This window comes from Suncus etruscus, chromosome 8, assembly GCF_024139225.1.
Source record: "Suncus etruscus isolate mSunEtr1 chromosome 8, mSunEtr1.pri.cur, whole genome shotgun sequence".
Taxonomy (NCBI): domain Eukaryota; kingdom Metazoa; phylum Chordata; class Mammalia; order Eulipotyphla; family Soricidae; genus Suncus; species Suncus etruscus.
The window spans coordinates 49024531-49051138 of record NC_064855.1 but is presented as its reverse complement, the minus strand read 5'-3'; the positions used below and the strand labels follow the sequence as shown (position 1 = coordinate 49051138).

Here is a 26608-nt window from a genome sequence, read left to right as displayed (position 1 = left end):
AGAGATGCTTATCTGGGATGCATCAAGTTTGTCACTGATGGAACTTTCTCAAAACCTCAGCCAAAATATAAAAACTAATGATCAGGAAATCTATTTCAACAATGACTCTTAGCAATGATAAGTAAGTCATTATATGATAGGGATATGTATATAGTTATATATACAGATATGTATGGGCACTTGTTACCTGTCAAACAAATGCATAAAATAGTTATACCTACTGTATTACAAGACCTTATAAATTACAAAGCACAGCTACATCCATTTTTTCCTTTAGATTTTATAATGTCCCTCTAAATTGGAGTATTATTATCATATTATTGTTTGTTTATTTGGGAGTCATACTCTGTGGGGCTAGGGATTATTCCAAGCTTGCTTAGGGGGATAATTCTTGGTAATATTCAGGGAGCTATGTAATGCTGGTTGAACCTGGAGTTTTAGCTCTCTGGGCCATCTTCTAAGTTCTGGGTTATTATTCTGATCATTATTCTATAGGAGAGGATATTGGCATTGAGCTACAACCCAAATAAATTAGGCTAATTACATATTAGGATGCTAGTTTAGCACTCCAGTCCTGGCCCATGCCTGCTCTACTACCCTGCCAGGTTTAGGAATCAGCTGTCTAGGACAATGGCTGCCTCTCTGACATGTTCTTGTGACTTGTTTCATTCAGGTGGGTCTTTTTCGAAAATCGGGTGTGAAGTCTCGAATCCATGCATTGCGTCAGATGAATGAGAACTTCCCTGAGAATGTCAGCTATGAAGACCAATCTGCTTATGATGTAGCAGACATGGTAAAACAGTTCTTCCGGGATCTGCCAGAACCTCTTTTCACCAATAAGCTCAGTGATACTTTCCTCCATATCTATCAATGTAAGTGGAGTTAACTCACATCAGTGTTCTCATTCAACTAAAAATAATTCTAGGACTTGTTACTAGTAATACATGAAGATCACAGGTACACAAGACCTGTGAATTTATGCTCCTTTCCAGATGTTTTATTGAGCTTGATATGGAAACCTCCAGACCTTATTTGATGCATTTGAAAATACCTTTTGACATCAAAATATTCCTTCTTAATAGTGTTTGCATAAGATTTAAAACTAACTTTAATCTACTTTAATAAATTAAAAATGAACGGGAAATACAATATGTTCCTTGTGGATATTTTAGCATCTTATTTATTAGTTCTAGCAAAGTACATGATTTGCTTGCCCAAGACCTTATAGTCTGATAAACAAACAAATTAATTAATCAAATAAGTAAAATTTTACTTAGAAACACAAAATTCATCGCTTAATGTGTTAAAATGACTAATGAAAAGCAAATTTTTAATACAATATGTACTACTTGGTAGAAAGCAAACAAAATAAAGCAAGCTTTAAGCTTAATTCAACTTTTCTTTTCAGTATAACTTTCTGTAAAGTGTAATAGAATTCCCAGCAAAGCCCTAGTAATGAACTTAATAAAATAATTTTTAAATTTATAAAACAATCATGAAAATAACTAACTGATTTAAAATGCTATCTTTTAAATGTATGGGAAATATTATAAATACTACAAAGTATGGGAAAAACTATAAGTGCGAACATTAATTTTATTCTAAATACAAGTTGCCAAGCCAGGAGCAATTTCTGAACACATAGCCAGGAGTAACCCCTGAGTGTCACCGGGTGTGGCCCAAAAACCAAAACAAAATGTTTATTATAAATTACTTTGAAGTTCTACTTTCAATTCTTTACACACATGTACAATCACACAGACACACACATTTGGCATGTGGGCATTAAGTTTTTAGCAAATATGACTAAAATGAACCTTGACATGGAAAATAGTTCAGTTTGACACAGATATCTGTTGTAAATGTGTTAAGAATTTTACAATATTTCAAGCTAAAAAGGGTTTTAAGTACTACTTGTAGAAACAGTATAATGTAGTGGCCCACTAAAAAATATTATTTTGTCAAAGTGGATAGTATGTGTTGCTAGTACCCCTAACATAGACACTATGACATTGTTGCATTTTTCAATGAATCCACCGTTAAGTTTGAAACTTTATATATGAATCTTTATTAAATCAAATACTGACATTATTTTAAGGTTCAAGTCAGACTATTTGTAGGAGATAATGCCACTGGCCATTACTCTGAAGAGTCAGGAGCAAGAAACCAGATCAAAGCAGAGTTAGTTTAGCTGAGCAAACATTTACTGAGTTTGCTTATGTGTGGCGCAACCTGCTGAGTTCTACACTCAGCCTGGGGCTGGGTAAGAATGACTTCTGCTTGAATATTTGACAACCGAGTAAAAAGAGTCTTTTTGACATGAATAACATGGAACAGCAAGATTGGAGAGGATCATGACAGAGTTACAAAGCAAGCCCCCAAAAGGTTGTTGGAATGAGGAATATGAACATGGTAGAGGAAATGACAACTAATGGTTGAACTATATGAGGAACATGCTGAGTGAAGTGAACAGAGAGAGCTTGTGTCTGGGAATAACAGGGCAGACATCTGGTTTGCATGAACTGTACAATGCAAATGACACTGGAAAACAAAATAGGGACCATACCAGGAAAAGCACTGAATAATTAAGACAAAGTAATTATATTTGATGCATTCAGCATTTGTGAATCCTTGGAATTGTTGAGTTTAACAGATATCTATTCTCAGACAGAAAGAACCAAAAATCTAACCCAACAGCCATCAAAGCAATAAAGATATTACATAATGACACGTGACAAGAAATCTGGAATTACATAACTCTGGAGCTGGCTCATTCTGTAACCCAGTGGTGCCTGGAATGAAGTCAGCCTCTTTTGGTTATTCCCTTAATAAGGTTGCAATATGATTGTTAAAACTTATAATTAGAATGCCTTCCAAAAATCACATCTAAAAACAAAAAGGCAAAAGGGTTTCTCCTGGAGCATATTTCTCTTTATGATAAGGAAGTAAATTATTCCAAGCATCTAGTATTTTTCTAGATCCTATTGGCCAGAGATAACTAATACTTATCTCTTTTTTTTTTAATACTTATCTCTTAAGCCTATCAAGAAGAATTCTTCTTACTAAGAAGAATGGGTTCACATTAAAGGTTTTATATTCTAGGACAATATCAATAGTTATTCCTATGAGTCCATGAAGTATATCTTCCCTTCTAATGTGAGCACATTGTGATCTATAGCTGAACAAAACGATTTCTTATGGAGGAAAAATGGGAAGTGACTATTGAGTTGACTGCTTAGCTTTTCTCTGCTACAAAGTAAATAAGCATCATAATTCCTCTTTGAATCATAAAAATTAAACTGGTAATGTCTTTCACTGGACAAAACAAAGGGTCTAGAAACTAATCACTGATTGCCTCAGTAAGTTCCAGCAATTAAACTAGAATTATATGTTTACTGTGTAGATTCTAGAGTCAGTGTTTCCAAATTCTCCCAAGAAAAAGTAATTCTGTTTTTAGCTCTGGACTTTCTTCAAATTATTTATTAGAATTGGATGTTAGATAATGAAAATGTTTTACATACGTGGGTCTACAGAAGGGAAAGTGATTAAGGGATCAAAAATCACTGATTTTTAAGACATAACTTGCAGAATGGAATGGCAGAGAGGGAAAGGAGGATTCAAAAGAGGGTGAGAAGGAGGTGTTCAGAACTGATTTTTGAATTGGCTTTTGAGTTTTAGGTACCCATACCTATCCAAAGTGGTTCCAAAGTATCAGCAGTTAAGTTACCTTACTAAGAGTTATAGATCTAATACAGACTCCTAATAGCAAGAAAGGCTGGAACCACAATGGATAATGCATTAACAGAAATCTCAGTGAGAATAGAATCCAGCATTAAGGCTGAATTTAGGGATTAATAATTGACCTTTACAAGCAATTTTTGCAGGCTATAATAAACAGAAGTCATTTTCTGAGGAATAAAAGGAACCATGAGTAGAAAGAATATTGAGACAACACATATCCTTGACATATAACTATTTTCAAAGGGTCACATAGAAAAGTTGACAATCAACATTGAATGTTGTACATTCAACGTTTATCTAAAGCATCTTAGTTAAGAGTAGTTCATTGAGGCTGAATTTATAGAATTTTCTTGCAAGCTGAGGTCATTACTTACTAATGTCTATTTTTGCTTCAGCACAAGGAAGAAAGGTTTGAGCTACATTATTTGAACAAAATATTTTGCTTGTTCCAGTTATATATGGGGGTGGTAAAAGTTTTCAGAAGCTTATCAAAAGGCAAATATTTTCTAGACATTTTTATTCCTTGATCCTCTGAGTTTATTGTACTAAGCAGGCAGATGATTCCACTGTTCTCTGCCATAATGATTCCCAAATCTCATCTACAGCACCCAGAGGCCTGAGTGGCATTTCACATGCTGTCTAGTGGGAGAGTGAGCTAGATGAAAAACAACTGTCTTTAACTGCAGCCTGTCACCAGCTTCTATCCCAGCAGAATAGCAGTTAGTCTGCCACCTGCTGAACAAGTGGTCTGCTTATAAGGGGAAAAGGCAGGACAGAGTGTTCTTTTCCAGTATCACCTCCTCTAAACAAGGCCTTGATGACTTAGACCTTGATGACTCCAGGTCCAACTCTTCCTCTCACAGCTGGAAGGTCTTGACATGCCATTAGCTATGTCCTCATGGATGTTGATACAGGTCTTATTGTCTCTGAGAGTGTTACCTCCACCCCATTAGGAAGGGAGCACTGGATTGCTCCCAGTTGTCTCTTTCTGTGACAGCTCTCCCCATGACTGGCCACCTGCTTTTCTGCAGATGTTCCACAAGAGCAGAGGCTGCAGGCAGTACAGGCTGCCATCCTGCTGCTGGCTGACGAGAGCAGGGAAGTTCTACAGACACTGCTGTGCTTCCTCCATGATGTGGTCAACTTGGTAGAGGAGAACCAGATGACTCCCATGAACCTGGCTGTGTGTCTAGCCCCTTCCCTGTTTCATCTTAATTTGTTGAAGAAAGAAAGCTCACCCAGGTGAGTTTTTCTCATCAATGGCAATAATATTAAACCAAAAATTTCCTCATTAATTTAAGAAAAATGTAATACTATTTTTCTCTTCCCTTTTTCTTCCTTTCTGTTTTCCTACCTTCTTTTTCTTTGCTTGTTGCTTTCCTACATTCTTTCCTTTCTTTATTTCTTTTCCTTATTCTTACCATCTCTCTTTTTTGATAGCTCTTTATAGCTTTAATTTGCATTTTTCTGGTGATTAGTGATACTGAGCACCTTTTCAGGTACTTGTTGGTCAATTAAGGTCAACCCATCTCTGACAAACTTGCCAAAATATGCAAGAGGGAAAAGAAAGTCACTTTGGGAAGGCATTTTCCTATACCACATGCTGAAGGATGAAATCATGTACAAAAAATCAACTCAAAAGAAGTAGGCCTTTAAAGTAAAATGTAAAACTGAAACCACCAGCAGGAAACAGAGAATGGCTTATTTGGGGAGGGGGTGGTTTGGGGTTTTTATGGGGGGGAGGTACACATGGTGGTTGGTGCTCAAGGGTTTACTGCTGGCTCTGTACTCATGAATCACTACTGATAATACTTGAGGGACCATATAAGATGTCTGCTACTGAATCTGGGTCAGCCACAGCATGTAAGCAAAAGCCTTACCTGATGTCCTATTACTCCAATCCAGAAAGGTCTTCTTGATTTGGATCTTGGCAACAATTTTTGGACATGATGTCAAATAATGCTGGGCTCCAACTTGGGGATTTACCAGTCCTTAATTTCTAATAAAAAATATTTGGAGATAGGGGCTGTAGTGATAGCTCAGTGGTAGTGCATTTGTCTTGCATGTGGCTGACCCAGGACTGACCTTGGTTCAATCCCCGGCATCCTATATGGTCCCCCATGCCAGGAGCAATTTCTGAGTGCAAAACCATGAGTAATCCCTGAACTTCACTGGGTGTGGCACAAAAACAACATACACACACACACACACACACACACACACACACACACACAAAATATTTGGAGACAACCTAATTTGTATGATTCAGATTCGTAGAATTAATCAGAATAGCTTTAGAGAATATCTGCTATGATCAAGAAAGCCTGGGGGGGGAGAGAGAGAGAGAGAGAGATAGAGAGAGAGAGAGAGTAACAGGGAATAAAGTATACAAGGTAGTATTTTACAATCTTTAAAGTAAAAGGGCCAGTTCTAAGGTCCTAAGCACAGCAATTTAGTGTAAAGAGGTTTCAAAATTTGGAAAAGCAGATTGATCTTCCCTAGTGTTTCTGCCGTTATGTTTTTCGAAGGTTTCTCATTGTGAACTGTTAGATTCTGCCTGACTTAGAAGATGTGTGGTCATTGTTTCTGTTTGGAAATGAGAAAGTCTGGGATCTGGATAGCACTGGATTTTAACAGGAAAAATAATACTGAGCTCTGTATTGTGTGGGAATCCACTTAGACTCTCACGTTCAATTATAGAGTCATACAGAAGAAATATGCCACTGGAAAGCCAGATCAAAAGGACCTCAATGAGAATTTGGCTGCTGCTCAAGGACTAGCCCACATGATCATGGAATGCAACAGACTTTTTGAGGTGAACATTGCTTTCCTTATAGTTGAAATGTTGCTGTATTTATGGTTTATGTCTGTTTGTTCATGATTGTATAATGACAATAACACTCTATATATCTCTGGTCTTTGTCTCCAAGAAATATGAGTCACTAGCTATTTAACTGAGGTTTGACAGTTAAAAACACTTGAGGTCACCGTGATGATGATTTTCATAAAAATTTGTATCACCTTCAGTTGCCAGATTCAAAGCCAGTCTGCTAATTATGTTATATTTGATTTTACTTTAGAACTTGATTAGGTTCAACTTCTCTGTGTGACTCTGTATGTGTGTATGTGTGTGATATTGAACCATCTATTACTCAGACTAATTGCCAGCTTATGAAGACAGCCCCTAATATATTGAATAAATGTAAATAAATAAGACTTTAAGCACAGTTTGAGTGATAAAAAATGGGCTTTTTTAAAAACAAATTTTTATAGGTGGGTAAAATGTTGAAATGAAATTTCTAAATCAAATGTGATCTTTCTGACTTTTATTTTTCTGGACACATGTTATGCCAAACTGAAAAATAAAAGTTAAATGTAAAGTGGAAAGAAATAATCAGAAGTCATTGCCATAGTTGGAATTATAAATACAGCCTCAGGAAAGGATTTATTTTCTAACTCTCTCCTTCCTTATCCCACACCTTATCACAGATCATAGAAAAATATCTTCTGCATCACAGCTCTTGCCTGTCCTATGCTGTGGTGGTTGATATAATAAATGGTTTAGTTTTCTCTGTGATCTCAGCATTTTATTATTTATTTATATTATTTTATTTTAATATTTATCATTGTGTTGTTTTTTTTCTTACATCCATGGGTTCAGGTACCACTTGAGATGGTCACACAATCCCATAGCTCTTATGTGGAGGCTGAGGTTCATGCTCCAACTCTGGATGAACTGGGAACACAGGTAGAAGACAGTGGAGCGTCTTTCCATACTTACCTGGACCAGCTGGTCCAGAACCTTCAGAAGGAAGCCAAAGAGAAGTTCAAAGGATGGGTGACTTGTTCCAGCACAGACAATACAGATCTTGCTTTCAAAAAGGTAATTTTGGGGGGGTGGAAAAAGTTAAGCCCAAAGAGTTACATGTAACACCAAGGATATATTTTATTTTTGAAATCACTACTCTCCTTTTTAAGCTCACCTCCAAAAATTAAAGCAAATTAAATTAAAAAATAAAATAGCTTCTTAGCTTATAGAACTTAGTATATATTTCAACAATGTACTAGTGTACTACTCACCATACTAGTTAAAGACCACTCTAGAGAGTGACCCTCCTCCATATAATCAAACTGAGGGATCAGGGCTTATTAGATAATCAGACCCTCCTGTTTTTCAGCAGTGTGACATCAGGCTAGTCTCAAGCCTATCTATAATTTATTTTTCTCATTTGCATTATTAATATCATATAGCATTTTTGTTAAGTCAGAATTATTTAAAAATAAACGGTGCCTGATAGAAAGATAATACAACAGATTGGGTAATTGCCCTGCGTACAGCTGATCTAGTTCCAGTTTTAGCACCTCAGATGGTTTCTAGGACCCTATCAGAAGTGAGTCCTTAGCACAGAACCTGGAGAAAGCCCTGAGCACTGCCAAATGTGACCCCAGAACAAAGCAAATGAAAATAGTTATTTGTATGTGTGAAACCCAGGTTTGATTCCAAAATCAGATGGTCTTCTGAACATCACTACAAATGAATCTCAATTACTCACCTGGGAGTACCCCAAGTATAGTCAGTAGTATCTCCCAGTCAGCCAGTCAGGAGTCACTTCCCAGCAACTAGAAAAGACTAGCCCCTAAGCACTGCCAAGTGTGATGCCAACATTTAAAAAGATAAAGGTTAAACACAATGCTTAGCATTGTCAGCATTGTATTGTTTATTACTGTTGTTCACTTATTATATTAATATTTTTATTTATATTTAAATGTTATTAATATATAAATTTTTTATTTTCTTTATTACCACAATAATGGATAATATTATCACTTTGAGTTTAAAGGATTGACAAAAGATATATAGTGAAAAATTCAATGAAGTGAATTGCTTCACTGAGGAAACTTAATCCAGCCATACTTTTATTTAGATTTGAAGTAAGGATATACAGCTTTATGGATATACAACATCTCAGAAACTTTACAGACTCAAAACAAATTTTAAAAGAACAGAAGGGCTGGAGGCTCTACTTAATGGATTAAAATTTAATGGATTAAAATGTTAAATTTAATATTCTGCTGCCTGCAAGAAATACACCTGAATAGTCAGAACAAACATAGACCCAAAGTCAAAGGATGGAGGGCAGTCAGTCATTCAAGCAAACAACTCCCTTAAAAAGGCTGGGATGGTTATACTAATATCAGACAACACAAGCTTTAAGCTTAAAAAGGTTATAAGGTATAAAGTTGTACATTTCTTAATTATCAAGGAACATGCACAACAGGAAGAAATCACATTCCTACACATATGTAAATCCAATGAGGGACAGCAAAATATTGAAAACAATTGCTGATAGCTTTGAAGGAAGATTTCAATAACAACACAATAATAATGGTCAACTTTAACACTGCTCTGTCGTCACTAGATCAACCAGGCTCTAAAGGAAGAAATGAAAGACAGTGGCTTGCTAGATATATAGAGAGCTCTCCATACCCAAAAAGCCCAATACATATTCTTCCCCAATGTCATGAGACATTTTCCAAGATATACGAAATGCTGTGCCACAAAACATACATCCCAGGGCCAGAGCAATAGAACACCAGTAGAGCATTTGTCTTTCACATGGCTGACCCAGGATGGACCTTGGCTTGATCCCCACATCCCATATGGTCCCCTAAACCAGGACGATGTCTGAGCTCATAGCCAGGAGTAACCCCTGAGCATGACCGAGTGTGCCCCCGCAAAAAAAAAAAAAGAGAGAGAAAAAAACATACATACATAAAATTAAGACAATACAAATTATATCAACTACCTTTTCAAATCATCATACACTGAAATTAGAAGTGAATTACAAACAGACACTGAGAAAGAACTTTAACATGTGGAAATTAAACAACTCTCTATTGAACAGTGAGTTGGTTAGAGAGGAAACCAAGATTCTTGGAAACAAATGAAAATAAAGACATGAATTATCAGAAATTGTGAGACACAGTAAAAGTAGTATTAAGAGGAAAATTAATAGTCTTTTAAGAAGAAAATGCCCTCTTAAATAACTTAATAGAAAAGCTTAAAAAATTAGAAAAGGATCAACAAAATGAATGAAAAATAGGCAAACTGAAGGAAATACCAAAACTCAGAGCAGAAAGTAATGAACTGGAAAGCCAAAAAACAACCCAAATAATCAATGAAATCAAGAGTTGGTTCTTTGAAAAAATAAACAAGATTGATAAACCACTAGTAAAACTCGCAAAGAAAGAAAGAGAAACTGAATAACTGAATTAGAAATGAAAAAGGAGAGATTACTACAGACACTACAGGAATTCAAGGGTAATCAAAAACTACTTTGAGAAACTCTATACCACAAAACAAGAAAACCTAGAAGCAATGGATAAACTCTTGGACTCCTATAACCTTCCAAGTTTGATCTGGCATATCAAAACAGACCTATCACTACTAAGAAAACTAAAGTGGTAATCAAAATTCTTCCCAAAAATTAAAACTGGTCCCAGATGGATTAACTAGCAAATCCTTTCAAACACTTCAAGAGGACCTACTGCTAATTCTTTTCAGACTCTTCCCAAAAAATTGAAAAACAGAAACACTCCCAAATAGTTTTTCTGAAGCAAACATCACCATGATACCAAAATCAGAGATGCCACAAATAAAGAAACTACAGACCATTGTCCTTAATAAACACAGATTCAAAGATCCTCAACAAAATTCTAGCAAATAGGATCTAATCTCCCATCAAGGCCATACACCAATACTAAGTAGGGTTCATTCTGGACATACAAGGATGGTTTAACATACACAAGTCAATCAGCATAATATATCATATCAACAAAAGGAAAAATAAAAAACACCAGTCATATTAATAGATACAGAATAAGCATTTGACAAGGCTCAATACCCATGCATGATAATAAAAACTCTCAGCAAAATTGGAATTGAAGGAACTTTTCTCAATATAGTGAAGGCCATTTACGACAAGCCAATGACAAATATTATACTCAATGGGGGAAAATTGAGAGCCTTTCCTCTATGATCTGGCACAAGAAAATACTGTCCCCTCCCACCACTTCTATTTAACATAGTACTGGAAGTACTTGCCATAGCAATCAGACAAGAAAAAGATATCAAGTTATCCAGATAAGAAAGGAAGAAGTCAAGTTCTCACTGTTTGCAATTGACATGACACGATATTTAGAAAATCCTAAATACTCTACAAAAACGCTTTTTGAAACAATAGCTATGTATGGCAAAGTGGCAGGCTACAAAATCAGCACTCAAAAATCCATGACGTTTTATGTTTTTGTTTTTGTTTGGGGGCCACACCCAGTGATGCTCAAGGGTTATTCCTGGCTATAAACTTAGAAATTGTTCCTGGTTTGGGGGACCATATGGGACACCTGGGATCAAACCAAAGCCTGGATTAGCCATGTAAAAGGCAAACACCTTACTGCTGTGCTATTGCTCAAGCCAGACATTTTTACATACAAATAATAAAAGAGAAGAAAGTGCATTACAAAAACAACCCCATTCATAATTGTGCCTCAGAAAATTAAGTACCTTGGAGTCAACTTAACTAAAGTTTTGAAAGAACTATACAAAGAAAACTTTAAAACTCTGCTTCAAGAAATAAAAAATGATACAAGGAAATGAAAACATATACCCTGGATTGGGATGAATAACATCATTAAAATGTCAATACTTGCCAAAGCATTCTCCATGTTTAATGCAATCCCTAAAAGGATACCCATAACATTTTTCAAAGAGGAATATCAAAAACTCCTGAAATTCATTTGGAACAATAAATGTCCACAAATAGCTAAAGCAATCTTGGGAAGAAGATGGAAGGCTGCTGCAGACTAGTTCTTGGGTTAAAGAACTTCTTTGAATTCTCTCGAGGAGAGTAGATGCATGGGTGGTGAAATATGAAGAAAAATCAGAGCACACAAATCTATGTGGAAGAAACAGTGTTCTGATATTTAATATGTAGGACAGATATAGATGAGGTACATTGCCAGTCACACAGATACTTTCTAGTCTACTGAGACATTAACAGTAGCCTTGTTTTATATACATAACAATTCACTTGGCTAAGGGGATAAGCAGTAAGAGTCCTGAGTTACAAATAAGATTAGTTTTAACATATCAAAGCAGTTACTGACAGGTTAGCCTCAGATAGGGGATTAGTGAGAAGAGGGGGTGGAGAATAAGGGAAGAATTTTCATTGTTAAAAGGTCAAAATGAAGGAGGTGAGCTACATCTAAAGAAATGCAGTTTTTATACCTGGTAAAAGTTCTACAGCCCATTTTACATCCTGGCCAAACTTTTTAATTCCCAAAAGCAGAAACTGCAAGGGCAATTTGAATAGAGAGAGAAAAGAAATATTGTTTCTAAGTGTCTATAATTTGGTGCTGAAATTATCCAGGTTAGGGGAATTTAATCAAGGTTATATATGCTTGTAATAAACACATCAGAAGGGAAAATTAATTATAGGCCAATTAGATGTGATGGAAATGTAATGTCAGTACCATAACACGAATCTCAAAAATATTTCTAAAAGAATTAACAACAATGATTCGTGCAGGGGAGAAACATCCCAGCAGGCCTTCTGGTGAAATATTCCTTGGGAAATATTAAAATTTTTCTTGTCATGATGCAACTGTAATAAAAGGCAACATTTTCTCCAACTTTAAATTGTATTTTAAAACAATAGTAATCCAAACAGTCTGGTATTGTAATAAAGATAATCCTCAGATCAAGGGAATAGACTTGACTATTCTGAGACTGAGCCCCTGACATACAACCAATTAATCTTTGATAAAGGGGTAAAAATACAAGAGGAAAACCTCTTCAACAAGTGCTGTTGGGAAAACTGATCTATTACAATAAAAAAGGTAAACTCAGACCTCTCTTTAACACCATGCACAAAGGACAAATTGAAATGGGTTAAAGATCTTAATATTAGTCCTGAAACCATAAGTACACAGAGGAAAATGTAGGCAGGACACTCTATGATTTTGAAGCTACATCTTCAAAGTAGAAGTGGAAATAAGTGGAAGCAGAGATAAACAAATAGGACTTCATTAAGCTGAGAAGCTTCTACACTTTAAAGAAAACAGTAACTAGGATAGAAAGGCAACCCATGGAATGTGAGAAACTATTCACCCAATACCCATGGTAAAGGGCTAATAGCTACAATATATAAGAGAACTGAACAAAAATGAAAAAGAAAAAAAAATCTGATCCTCTTAAAATGAGGAGATATTTCCTCAAAAAGAAATACAGATAGTCCAAAAGCACATGAAAAAATGTTCCACATTTTTCCACTAATCACCAGAGAGATGCAAATCAAAACAATGAGGTATTACCTCACACCACAGAGAATGGCACACATCACAAAGAACTAGAACCACCAGTGCTGGCAAGAATGTGGGGAGAAAAGGACTCTCATTCACTTCTGGTGGGAATGTCATCTAATCCAGCCTTTCTGGAAAACAATATGAAAAAAAAACTAGAAATTGAGCTTCCTCATGAGCTAGCAATACTACTCCTAGGAACACAAAAACACAATATAAAAATAACCTCTGCACTCCTATGTTCATCGCAGCACTATTTCCAATGTCCAGAATCTGAGGGCAACCCAGGTTCCCAGCAATAGATGAGTGGCTAAAGAAACATATATGGAATATACCAGTATATGGAATACTATGAGTTATTAGAAAAAATGAAGTCATAAATTTTGCTTATATATGGATGGACATAGGAAGTATTATGCAGAGCAAAATAAGTCAGGAGGAGAGGAATAAACAATAATCTCATTCACTGCTGGGATATAAACAAAATAAAAGAAAGTGTGGGGATGATATCCAGAGACAATAAAGATAAAAATCAAGAGGATCATTCTATGGTAGGTAGCTTTCCAGAGTGGAGAGTGCAGTTAGAGCAGAGAAGGTCTAATATAAAAGGACATTCAGGGCACCCCTTCATTTGCAGTAGTACAAACTACAATGTTACAAAAGTAAAGAGAGATGGGAGATGGAGGGAGAGAGAGAAAGAGAAATGGAGAGAGAGAGAGCAGGTGGGAGGGAAGAAGACATAAAGGAGGGTAAGCGGGGAAACTGTTGACATTGGTGGCAGGAAATGTACACTGGTGAAGGTTGTTATACTAACTCAATCATAAACAACTTTATCTGTGAAAAATAAAAACTGTAGCCTGAACAACCTTGTAATCATGCTGTTTAAATAAAAAGAGCACAAAAAAGAAAGAAAAAACCTCTATTATGAACAACCTTGTAACCAGTGTTTAAATTAAAAATAAATAATAAAAGAATAGTGCCTTGCCCATAGTCAGCATTGTATTGGTTATTACTGTTCATTTATTATATCAATAGTTTTATTGGTATTTAAATGTTATATTTAAATCGTCTTTAAATATTAATGTTTAAATTGTATTATCACTATAATGGCTATATTATCATTTTAAGCTTAAAGGATTGACATTTAATTTTGAAATTTGAGGTACAAAGAATCAATTGTCAAAGAATCCATTTTGATCACCTTGTGAGGAAAAACAGACTTCCTTTGAAACCTGCTGATCTCATTTCTCTGGTGGTTTCAGGTGGGAGATGGGAATCCTCTGAAGTTGTGGAAGGCTTCTGTAGAGGTGGAGGCCCCACCCTCGGTGGTTTTGAACCGTGTACTAAGAGAGCGCCACCTATGGGATGAGGATTTTTTGCAGTGGAAGATTGTGGAAACTCTGGACAGACAAACCGAAATCTATCAGTACGTGTTGAACAGCATGGCCCCCCATCCTTCCAGAGACTTTGTAGTACTCAGGTAAGCCTGACTGGGGTTTAAGGTATTCTTTTCAAAGATAGATGATATAAACTTCAGATTTAAGAATTTCAGAGTTGGGGCCGGAGAGATAGCATGGAGGTAAGTCGCTTGCCTTTCATGCAGAAGGACGGTGGTTCAAATCCCAGCATCCCATATGGTCCCCTGTGCCTGCCAGGGGTGAAATCTGAGCATAGATCCAGGAGTAATCCCTGAGTACTGCCCAGTGTGACCCAAAAACAAAACAAACAAAAGAAGAATTTCAGAGTTAAGTCCTGACTCCCAGGGAAACAGGAAGTCACCACTTATTGCCCTCGAATTCAAAATGGTGTTGCTGTATTGAAGCCCCTCTTCCTGCTTCATCCACCCAATTTACAACTCTGCAAGGCTCTGTTAGGGCTCTTTCATTATAGAAAATATAGTTTAGTAGACGGATACTGTTATCTGTTTCTTAACAACATGGGCCTGGGAATAATTGCTATTCACCAGTTGCACTGTCTACCATTTTATGCAATTAAATCTGATTGGATTTTCCCCAAATTGTATTCTTTTCCTTCCTACCTTTATTCCCACCCCTGCAAAACAAATCATAATGTTTTTAGGTTGTTTCTTGAGTAATTGTTCCATCACTGCCTGTGCCAGCAACTGTTGAGGTACTGGTGATAGGGAAGTGAACACAACCCACTTCAAGTATTGCTTTGTGTAGACTTTATTAGGGAGATAAAATTAATAACTAATAAGTAACTCGGACATGTGGATATCTTTTGCCCCAGATCCTGGAAGACAGATTTGCCCAAAGGAATGTGTACCCTGGTGTCTCTGTCTGTGGAACATGATGATGCCCAGCTCTTGGGTGGCGTGCGAGCCATGGTAATGGATTCTCAGTACTTAATAGAACCATGTGGCTCTGGCAAGTCAAGACTGACCCATATCTGTAGGATAGACCTGAAGTAAGTATGAGCTTATGTTGGTGACCTCATCAGGGGCTCTCAGCTCAGTGGCATACTGACCAGAGCTCTGATTTGTCATCCTTATATCTTCTTTTTGCTATACTTGTCCCTTTTGTTGTTATGAATAAACCCTGCTAGGTAATTTGTTATGCCTCTTCTCCTCTCTCTTCCAATTCCCCTCCTTTCCTAAAATTCTAATATTTCCCACAAACATTTGTACTTTGTCCAGTTTTAATCTGCCTTCTTATCCATGTTCTTCACCTGGCCCAAATGCCAGTCCAGAACATGGTTGATGTTGAGCAAAAGCAATTTTCCTTCTCCTGTTTCCTTGATGCCTCTCCCCTTTCACCATTCCCTACACTGCACAACCCTCCATAACAAGAAGCTCACTTAAAGCCTATATGAGGCTAAGCTGAATTTTTGGTCTCAGCTCAAGTTCAATATGACCCAAGTTATCTAGTAGCTTTTAGATTTATATGCAGCTTTCTATTTTACCCTGAAGAGTTGGTATCATTTTAAAGCACCAGGTGAATGCAACAAAGATGGTCTGAGTCCTTGGCATTTAGGGCATCTCCACTTACCTGCTACAAGAATGAGGTGCCCAGCTGTAGTGGCATCTAGTGTTGAGTATTCTAGTGACCACCGAGTGACAAATTCCCTGATCACAAGGACCAGAGACAATGACAAAAATGACAAACCAGTCTGCTTTGACAGATTATTTTAATTTGGGAAAAGATATTGCTAACTTCTTTGATTACTTTGTTGCCACAGAGGTCACTCCCCAGAATGGTACAGCAAAGGATTTGGACATCTGTGTGCAGCGGAAGTGGCCAGAATTAGAAACTCTTTTCAGCCCCTCATTGCTGAGGGTCCCGAAACAAAAATCTGAGTTTTCCCCAGTGTGACATCAAACTCAGGGAAGAGGACGTGAAAGCAAGCACTTGTGGGAGAGTGTGTGCTCAGGAGAAAGCAAAAGCAGGAGAGTGCCAGACATGATCCAAGCTTAACAATGAGAACACTGCCAAGTTGGAAAGTTGACCACAGAAGAATTTATGAGAACTTCCCTAGCCTTCCTGGAGATGGCTGTATCCCTAACTAATAGAGTATTTTTAAAAATCAAAACATTTATCTATATTGCTAAAAATTAAATGGATTATTCCTTAATAATTCACGTTGCCTAATTTGCTATTTAAAGGCTTCTAAGAAGCATATTCATAATTGTAAATAAATATATGTATACATATGTACATATGTGTGTATATCTATCTTTATTGTATATATGTAAAGTACAATTTTTTATATGGTGGCATATTTGGAAAAGAAATGCATCCAGCTCAGCAAGTCCTTCCTCACAAGGTTTTCCTAAATTGCTGTAGGCCCCTTCTCTCCACCATCAAAGCAGAATCTGTTGCTAACACCATAACAGTGCCAGGGGTCTCAAACTCGCAGCCCCCGAGTTGTTGCGGCCCTCCATACAACATTTTGTGGCCCGCGGCCGGCCTTCAAATATGCGATTTTTATTCGGTAAGCAAATAATCGCGAATACTGCAATATTTGAAGTTCAACTCATGTTTCCTCTCAGTCCACCCTGACACCTAACCAAAGATTAGCAAACCAAAGGAAATCCATATTCAAAGGTTCTTAAAAACTGATGGTTTGCACTATTCACAAGGTAGAAATGGAGTGTGGGAGAAAGTGAGTTCTAGAACAGTTACTCCTCTTTAACGCAAAGCAGTGAGTGAGAAATAATTAGGAAATTTAATACTAGATTACACTTGCCATTTGGCCCAGCCAGATGCTGATGCCCACAGACCACTGACATCAGCATAGGTTACTGAAATAGAACCCATATGTCCCATTGGTTAGAGCTGACTATAACAGCCTTTGCCTAGTCAAAGACAAAGGGAGCCTCTGTATTTTAACAAGTTTTTATAGCTATATTTCTTAATGTTATTAAATGTTATTTGACCAATGGCCTACTTGGCCATAGATAATTGGCATTTTCTTATGAATGTATGCACTGAATTTAACTATGGACACCAGACAAAGGGAGATGATGATTATTCAAGAGTCTTGGACCATTATAATTTCAGGGAATTGTATTTTGCTAAATATGACGCTGTTAAGATAGAGATCATTAAAGTTTTGTGATCTGAAAGACAGGGTTTTAACCTAAGACCAAAATTTCATTCTTTAATTAGTTTCAGAAAATGTCAAGGTTTGTTAATCCCATGTTTCTTCTTCATTAGCCAGTCAAGCTACCTATGCCTTTGATCCAACTTTATTTATTATTGTATCAACTAAACTAATTGACTCTCCTTAATCAGTTGCTCATGGATTTAAGTTTGCTGTTGTTGTTAAAATTCAACAACTATAGAGATGCAGATAACTTATTATGCTTGTTTTAGGGGAGAGAGGTTTTCTTTTGTAATTCACAAGAGATTGTTAAAATTCTTGGAGGTCTTGGAGGAAAAAAAGAAAAACAGAAACATATGTTTTCCTTTTATAGTATTGTATGTATTCATATAATGTTTTCTCTTATCAGCAATGTGCAGTTCATTTATTGAGAGTAATATGCTATATATGAGTTTTTGCATGATGCAAGGAAAATCCTACAGTTTGAATTTTTCAAGCCTAGGAATTTTTTTGCTTCTTTGCCTACCTGAAGAGGTGGCAGTAAATTTATAATTTGGATTTGGGGCAAATGGATATTTCTATAAGCAAAACAAACTCACTCCTACGACTTACATTCAATTTAGTCATATGTGCTGGGTTACTTTAATATATATAGACAAAATTAATAGTGAATTTTAACCTAGCTGTACACTGGTCCTGCTTCAGAGATGTTTAGAAAATATATTAAGCTAATAAGGATGAATGGTATTGTACTACCAAGAATAGTTCTTCTCCAACTCTCACACTGTACCTGAAAATGTTATTAAATACACGCTCTGATTTAGGCAATCTTAGTTGAGTATGAGGTTCTGCATTTTGAATGGTCCTTAGAGACACTGGGGATGAGGGTTGGTCTAAACATCAAATTCTACTGAGCAAGAACTTAAGAGGGTACTTCAAACAGAATAAAACCAAATATGATTGTATTTTCAACTCCCCTTCTCTTCAAATTACCTTACTTTAAAAAATTTGTATGCATATACTAATCATATTACTGCTGCATCACACCTAAAAAAGGAGCAAAAAGATACATAAGCTTATTTGTCAAATACCACAGTATTTTAATCATTGTTATCTTGCCAATGAAAATAAAAATATGATATTGCATTTAAATATGATATTTGTACCTCATGTATATTTTTACCTCAATTGTTGGTGTCAATCATTGATTGTAAATAAATAATTGCCAAGGAAAATAAATTTATATATTAAATATTTCCTATAAAATACATGTTGATTTTCATGCTTTGTCCTAAAGGTGAAAGAGCTGTGTCATGATAATTTCTCTCTCACACAATTCACCACTAACTTGACTCCTTCATACTGTTATAGAGCTGTTTTTATCAACAGACTTGCATTGATAGTACAGTTGCTATAGCTTTTGTTTATCTAAGGCAGGGGTCTTCAAACTTTTTAAACAGGGCCAGTTCACTGTTCTTTAGACCATTGGAGGGCCAGACTATAATTTTAAAAATATCAATAACAAAATTCTATGCACACTGTACATATCTTATTTCAAAGTAACAAAATAAAAGGGAACAAATACAATACTTAAAATGTAAATTTTAACAAACAAGCAAAGTTAATTCAACAAACTTACCAGTATTTCAACAAAAACTATGGGCCTGCTTTTGGTTTATGCTCAAGACTAAGAGGAGGAATCAAGAAACAGAGAGAAGGAGGGAAGTTGGAGAGTGCGGATACATCCCACACATATTTACTATAGGCCTGTGGATGTGTTAGCTGCAAAGCAGGACAAGCAGGGACGGCAAAAACGCTCGGTAAGCTGGATAAATGTCCTCAGCAAGCTACATGTGGCCCTTTGACCATAGTTTGAGAACCCCTGATCTAAGGTATAAAAGTAACAGCTGGAGAACTTTATTTTTTACATTTAATCATTTGTTTGAGCACGCCCAGCTATGCTTGAGGAGTTTATTCCTATCTCTGTGTTTAGAGAACCATATATGTTCAAACCTGGGTCAAACACATGGAATGTTAGTAACCTACCTGATGTATTAGCACTCTGGCCTTGCATTTAATTATTCTAAACTTTGGGAATTATTTTTAATTATATTTATGGGATTTTTTCTAAGATTTTACTCTAGCTGTTTTTTTTTTTTTTTTTTTTTTTTTTTGGTTTTTGGGTCACACCCGGCATTGCTCAGGGGTTACTCCTGGCTGTCTGCTCAGAAACAGCTCCCTGCAGGCATGGGGGACCATATGGGACACCGGGATTCGAACCAACCACCTTTCCACCTTTGGTCCTGGATCAGCCGTTTGCAAGGCAAACGCCGCTGTGCTATCTCTCCGGGCCCTACTCTAGCTGTTTTTACCAAATGGAGAAAACCATGAAACAGTTACATAGACTTATCACATAGACATATGGCTCTGGTGCTCTTGCTTCCTTTGTTTCTGTGCTGAGCCTTACTGTTAAAGAGCCAAATATACCCCCTAATTAAGCAATCAAGTTCTCTCAACCTCAGTTACAGGTGCCAAAGACCATATGCCCCATAAAGTCACCCAAACTAGTCTCTGATTGATACCTTCTCCTGTGTCAAGTTTTACTTTCAGAGACCAAGAAGAAATTTTAGTGGTTCTTTCTCCTCATTTACAAAATGGTAATCATGACAAACTACAAATACTAGGACCCTGGATTTTCTGGAGTCAAATTTGTTGATATGGGAAACTGTTCTTTAATATTTACTACAAAGCAGCTGAACATATGATCTATCAGAAAAAAATTAAAGGGATTTAGTATTCCCCAAAGTGTGAAAAAATCTGATTATCACATGATAATGCAAAAGAAAATGTCCACTAATAGCCCAAGAAGTAGAGAAATGAGCTCCTGATGTGATATCACTGTAATGTTGCAACGCTCATATTTAAATGGACAGCAATGTGCAAGGTTTGGCATACTTTACAGCCCAGAGAATCCAAACTTATTTGGGAACCACGCCCTTTTCCAGAAAAAAAAAATTAAGCATCTCTCCCCTCTGAAATCTTAAGTGAGCCAATGTAAAGAACCATTCCACCCAACAAGATTCACCTGCGGTTACTACCACCCACCTTGAATTGTTCCCTGCAGATTACATGGGTGGCAGGAAAGTTGCACTGTGCTTTTATGGCTGAAACCCAATTGCAAACATGTTTATAACAGTGGTGCTTAAATAATAATAAAATTATTTTCATCAAAAAAAGGAGAGGGACACTTGGCAGGCAGAAGTGCTGGCACAGAATGACCGTATGGCACAGAAGCAGTGCCACATAGAGGAGTCTCCTTATTGGCAATAGCCCTATTCTATAAACTCATATAAACACTGAATTAGCAAGTACTGTACCATTACTAGAAGACACAGAGTAAGAGTTCTAGAGACTTTTGGTCACAATTATTTAACCCCAATAAATATACAATCTTGTGTGCATATAAAGGTGCATATTATATATGTCTATGTATATTCAACTTACAAATAATTATCTACATGATTCTTAATGATAAAACAGCAGTTGAGAGGATTTAAGTTTCCTAAACTGGTTAAGGGTAAATTTCGTTGGCCTTGAGCCTCAGGGCAATTCTTTATTTATTATGCTTTTCAAATGAGCCATTACATCCTTTGTTCACAAATTTAGCTGTTTTCTATCTTTTCTTTGACACCATCAATGTTACTTGAATTCTGTGGATGTCACTATAGAACTTTGCATATCTGACTTTTCTCTTTTGAGACTGTGACACTGAACTCTTGATCAGTCTTGATCCAAAAGGGAGGTTCAAATGTGTATTTTCTATCAACACTCCTGATGACTCATGCTTTGTGCCCTTTCTTCTTACCCTCCCAAATGTAGACTGTTGCATGCTACCAATTCAGCCTCAGAAGGACCCCCAGCCCAAGGACATTACCTGATCCCTTATGGTTGCAAATCAATTCTCAAACTCAACAAGACCACGGCGTGTGATGAAAATGTGCCCTGGATTTCACCCCCACACACACACACAAGAATATCTCAAAAGACTTATGAGAAGGCCTATATATCTTTTATATGTTTAATACCTCTATAATAATACCTCCTAGTCTTACATTCCCAAATGTAAGAGCCTCTGAAATAACTTATTTTTTTAATTCCTTTTCTAAATTTAATTTTAGTTATTTTAGCTATTACCTACATATATATACTTTTTTTTTCTTTCTCCTATTTAATTTCACTTTCCTGGTTCTGCTTGGTACAAAAATCTGCAAGAAAAAGTCCTGCTGGGGATAAAAGCTCAGGTCAAAACCAGGGCACAGAGATTGTGTAGCCTGACATTCTTAACCCCAAATGTACCAGCAATATAATATGGTAATTTTAAAAAATGGAATTTTTTTGCAAAGGCATATTATAAAAGGGAAATTTTATGTATAGAAACAAGCTCTTATCTACTAAGGATAAGAACCCATAAATTTTATAACACAGGGGCGCCTCTGACACTGAACATGTGTCATGTGGACCCAACTTAGATTCCATATTATCAGGCAGCAACCTTCCAATCCCGAGATCTTGACCCCAGACATAGAATCGACACAGCTCCCTACAACAGCACCAGTAACCAAACTCCCCCCTGGGAAATACCTAATACTGTTCTAGCACCAACTTGCACCAGTTTTGACATGATATCCTGACAAAGAGGAATCAGCAATAACTTGATCTAAGAGCAGGTTGCCCTAACAGTAAGATGAAATCAGAAGACACATCACCCTTTGATAGTGCAAAAAAACAAGATTGACTATGACAAAAGACTGACTTTGACAGCCAAGACTGGGTAGTACTTACCCTGGGACCAATAAAAAAGACCCTAGCCTAGGCTTCGGCCTAGGATCTATACAAAAACCAAGATCTCCAATCTCAGAGGTCTGACTTTGACAACTGTGATGGAACAGAACTTCTGGAAGCATAATGAAAAAACTCTATCCCAGGCTTTGTTCTAGGATCCATGCAAAAATCAAGACTACCATTTATAAAAGACCGATTACAACAACAGTGATGGAAAAGAACTTCTAGAACTGTAAAGATAGGCTCTATCTTAGGCTCTGTCCTATGACCTGAGTAAATATCAAGATCTTTAGTTATAGAGGCCTGATTTTATCATTTACAACTGAACGGAAAATTGCCGGGCACCATAAAAAGACCTTGGGGTGTGAAAATGAGTGAATATGGAGCCTGTAGTTGGTCCCATCACAGTATGCTTCAAGGGCAGAGAAACCAGGTACCTCTTAGTCCAAGGGATTTCCCATTCTAATTTTCCCCAATACTTACTGTGCCTATGCAAAACAAAAAATAAACAAACAAAAAAAACGAAAAAAAAAATCCACAAACATTTTTTATGTAGTTGCTGGTTTGGGTTATTTTTTGTTTGGTTTTTGTTTTGTTTGTTTTCTTTTGTTGCTTATTTATGTTTTATTGTTACTAGTTCTGGGTTTTTGTGTGTCCTTTTTTGTATTTTGTCTTTTTTGTTGTTGTTGCTTTGTTTGGGAGTTTTTGTTTGTTTTTGTTTTTTAGTTTTTGTTTTGTTTTTGGTTTTCTTTTGTTACCTTTTTTCTCCTTTTTTTTCCTTTAAATACTTATAACACCTAGACTGACTCCTCCCAGTTTGGGGTTTTTTTTCTTTCTTTTTTCTTTTCCTTTTTATCTCCAACAGAACCACATAATTTGAATCATCTTATTCAGCCTCACAAATTGAGGGGGAAAGTGGATGAAACCAAGACCAGACAGGTGCACAAATTTTTAGCAAAAAAAAAAAATCAGACTTGAACTCCAAACCCAAAGTCAATGACATCAGAACCAATACCCAATCTACAACAAGCTGTACAAGTGGGGACCAGTTACTCTAGCATTCTGGGGGGTAAAAGAGGGAGATATGGGATGCATGCTGGGAACAGGGTTGGAGGGAGGACAATACTGATGGTGGGACTATCCCTCATTTATTGTCACTATGTACCTTAGATATCACTGTGAAATATTTGTAATTTACTTTGGCCACAATAAAAGATTTTTTAAAAAATGTGTATTTTCTCTCTGAGGGCACATCCCAGTCTTCATGCACTCAATAACTCTTAAATGTTACATTTGGGGGCCAGTGTAAAATGTAAAAATCACCAACTTAAAAACACAAAAATGGGGGACTTGTGGTACCAAATCAAATAGAACTTTAACAGGATATATTTATTGCATGGGATTTGAAATAGGAGATTGGCACAAGCACTCTGGGACATCAGTGACTCCATCTCTTCACCAAACCTACATATTCAAGAAAGCTCAGTATAAAGTCCAGAGAGATAGTACAACAGGTAATCTGCCTTACATGTGTTTGACCTAGATTCAATCTCCAGCACTACATATGGTCAGTGTAAATCAGCAGTACTATTACACAAATCAGTCCTGCACCTGGGAAAACATAACAGAGACCAGGCCTGCCTAGTGTTCTAATTAGTTCGAAAAATTCCCTCCAGGGTGAAAAATGTGTAAATTATGAGGCTCCAGATCTCTTTACCTTGCAGCCCTTTAGTGCTCCAAGCCCCTTTGACTTGCAGGCCCTCAGCGCTGAGTCTTAATAAACCTATCTCTGTCGTCTTCACTCTTTGTCTTCTGTTCTACATTGCGACTGGGTATTAAACAGTCTGCTGAGTATTACAAAGAATGATTCCTGAGCACAGGAGTAACCCTCAAGCATTTCAAGAAAACAAAAATGAAATAATCCCAATACTAGTTAACTCTGGTAAAATGATCAATGATGTTTATTTGTAGTTAAGCATGTGGAGAAATAGAATACAATATATACAATAAGAACAAAATCATGAAATTTTCAGCAACATGTATGGAACTAGATATTTCATGGTAAGTGAATTTAGTTATAAAGAATGGCATAAGTAAAATGTGATCTAATATGATGGGCATAAAGATACACAACAAGGTAGCAACAAAGATCCAAAGCAATATAACTGGAGAACTGATGCACACATTAAGTTAGAGAGAGGAATTTGGGAGGGAAAGATTTGGGGGTCCTTGAAAGAGGAAGGGGGTACACTGGTAATGAGTGTAGTATGGGAATTAAGTGCATGAGCAACTATCATTAATAGCTTTGTAAAGAGTATTTCAATAAATACATAAAAAGAATCAATGACATACATAGAAATTCTGGTAAATGGATAAGTTTAAATACTAACTCTGTAATAATGAAAATGATTGAATGTATATATACCTGTTGTATCAAATAATTAAAGATGGGGCTGGATGGAGGTGGATGCCATCCAGGCCACGTGGCTCTGCAACCCCTATCCAGCCAGCGGGTTCCAGGCCCAGGTGAACGGCGACAACAAACTCATCCAGAGACAGGCATCAGGAAGCATCAGCTTTATTCATCCCTATCCACCACATGTGTGGTCTCTATCATAACCTTTCAAGCACAGCCATACTTTGCTAGCCCTGCGTCTTAACTCCTTTTAGCCATCTTCCCTTAACCTCCATCCTGGTCAAAGACCAAAAGAGGCAGAGACCCAGAAGCCAGAGCGCTCAGCAGGGCAGACCCTAATCCCCTTGCTCCAAGGTTTATCTACCTTTTTCAAGACTCCTCCCAGAAATGGGCGGGGTCTTGCAGGTAAGGTCACACATAATATTTGGTTCCCAAGACCCCTCCCAGAAATGGGCGGGTCTCAGATAGGTACACCTAAATCCAGGGTGGAGTTACATATACCCAGTAGTAAATTACTATTATGTCCATGAGAAATAGAAAACTCATTGACACCCAAAGGTATCAGAAGATAACTGACAACCAGGAAAACTCAAAATGTCAAAAGTTTGGGACTTGTAACTAAAACTGAGAGTTTCAGAAACACATATAATCAGAATAAGCAAGGTGAAGATAAAGCCTGATGTTGCTTTCCTCAATTACCTATTGATTTAGAATGTATGTCTAAATTTAGTGTTCACCTGATCAGTCTTAGAGAAGACATAGTCTCGCTCCACTATTCCTCTCTTCTCATGTTCACTCTGGCCATTCCTGAAGGAATAACTGGATATTTTCCTTAATAGCCCTTTATGTTGATGATCCAGCATCTCCATGAAGCCAAAACAACAGGGAGAAAAGCAAAGTAGGGCGTAACTTAAAACCACACATTTTCCTTTTAGCACATCAATCTAAACCTGACCTAAGAAATGCTCATTTCTCCTGCCTGCCTCTCCCTGGCACATGCCAGCTCAGTATGAATTTTGGGAACAAATGAATATCTGCAGCAAGGATTCTGATGAACCCCAAACCCACCTCACTCTAAGGTCTGTGTCTCCAAATCTTCATGAGGAAAAGGACTAAGAATGTATATTACCTATTTATCCATTAACATCCTGAGGCCATCCTATGATCACAGAAGATAGTCGCACAATGGATGTGCATTGTTCTGTGCCCTTTAAATAAAGTTACCTCAGAGAACGCACCACCAGGAGCCAGCCCTGTGATGATGCTTCAAATTCTTGTTTCCTGTGTTCCCGTTCTAGTGTCAAGGTTGAGCAGGGCTCTCTAATAATATCGCTCTGCTGTATACTGCCTTTGCAGTCTTGATACCAGTTATTGTACATGCTGATTGATGATATTTTAATATGAATGAGTTTCAAATAGCAGTACTCCACCACACTACTTCCCTATAGATTTGCATAATTAAGTCTTTTATCTCTTTATTGGAAATCAGAGGCTTTGTCTAGGGTAAAGGGAATTCTGGCACCAAGGGGTAGGTGAGAGCTATTTTGAGAGCAAAAAAGAACAAATATGCCACCACACACTTAAGCTAACCCTGAAAAACAGCATCATCTTGTTGTTCTACAATGCTACAATGCCTACGGTGGACAGAACACTCAGCATGAGTGTTAGATTTCTGCACATCCAGCA

General features: G+C 36.9%; 1 protein-coding gene across 2 annotated transcripts in view; it reads left to right on the top strand.

Moving 5' to 3' along the window:
* STARD13 (StAR related lipid transfer domain containing 13) overlaps positions 1 to 16767 on the top strand; it is a 273101-nt gene extending 256334 nt beyond the window's left edge. For both annotated transcript variants that reach the window (XM_049778753.1, XM_049778752.1), the window contains exons 8-14: positions 674 to 872; positions 4773 to 4983; positions 6442 to 6556; positions 7403 to 7624; positions 14364 to 14581; positions 15352 to 15528; positions 16300 to 16767. In XM_049778753.1, coding sequence (XP_049634710.1) covers positions 674 to 872; positions 4773 to 4983; positions 6442 to 6556; positions 7403 to 7624; positions 14364 to 14581; positions 15352 to 15528; positions 16300 to 16417 — 1260 coding nt within the window. In that variant the 3' untranslated portion in view covers positions 16418 to 16767. The remainder of the gene's footprint in view (positions 1 to 673; positions 873 to 4772; positions 4984 to 6441; positions 6557 to 7402; positions 7625 to 14363; positions 14582 to 15351; positions 15529 to 16299) is intronic.
* Positions 16768 to 26608: the final 9841 nt, after the last annotated feature.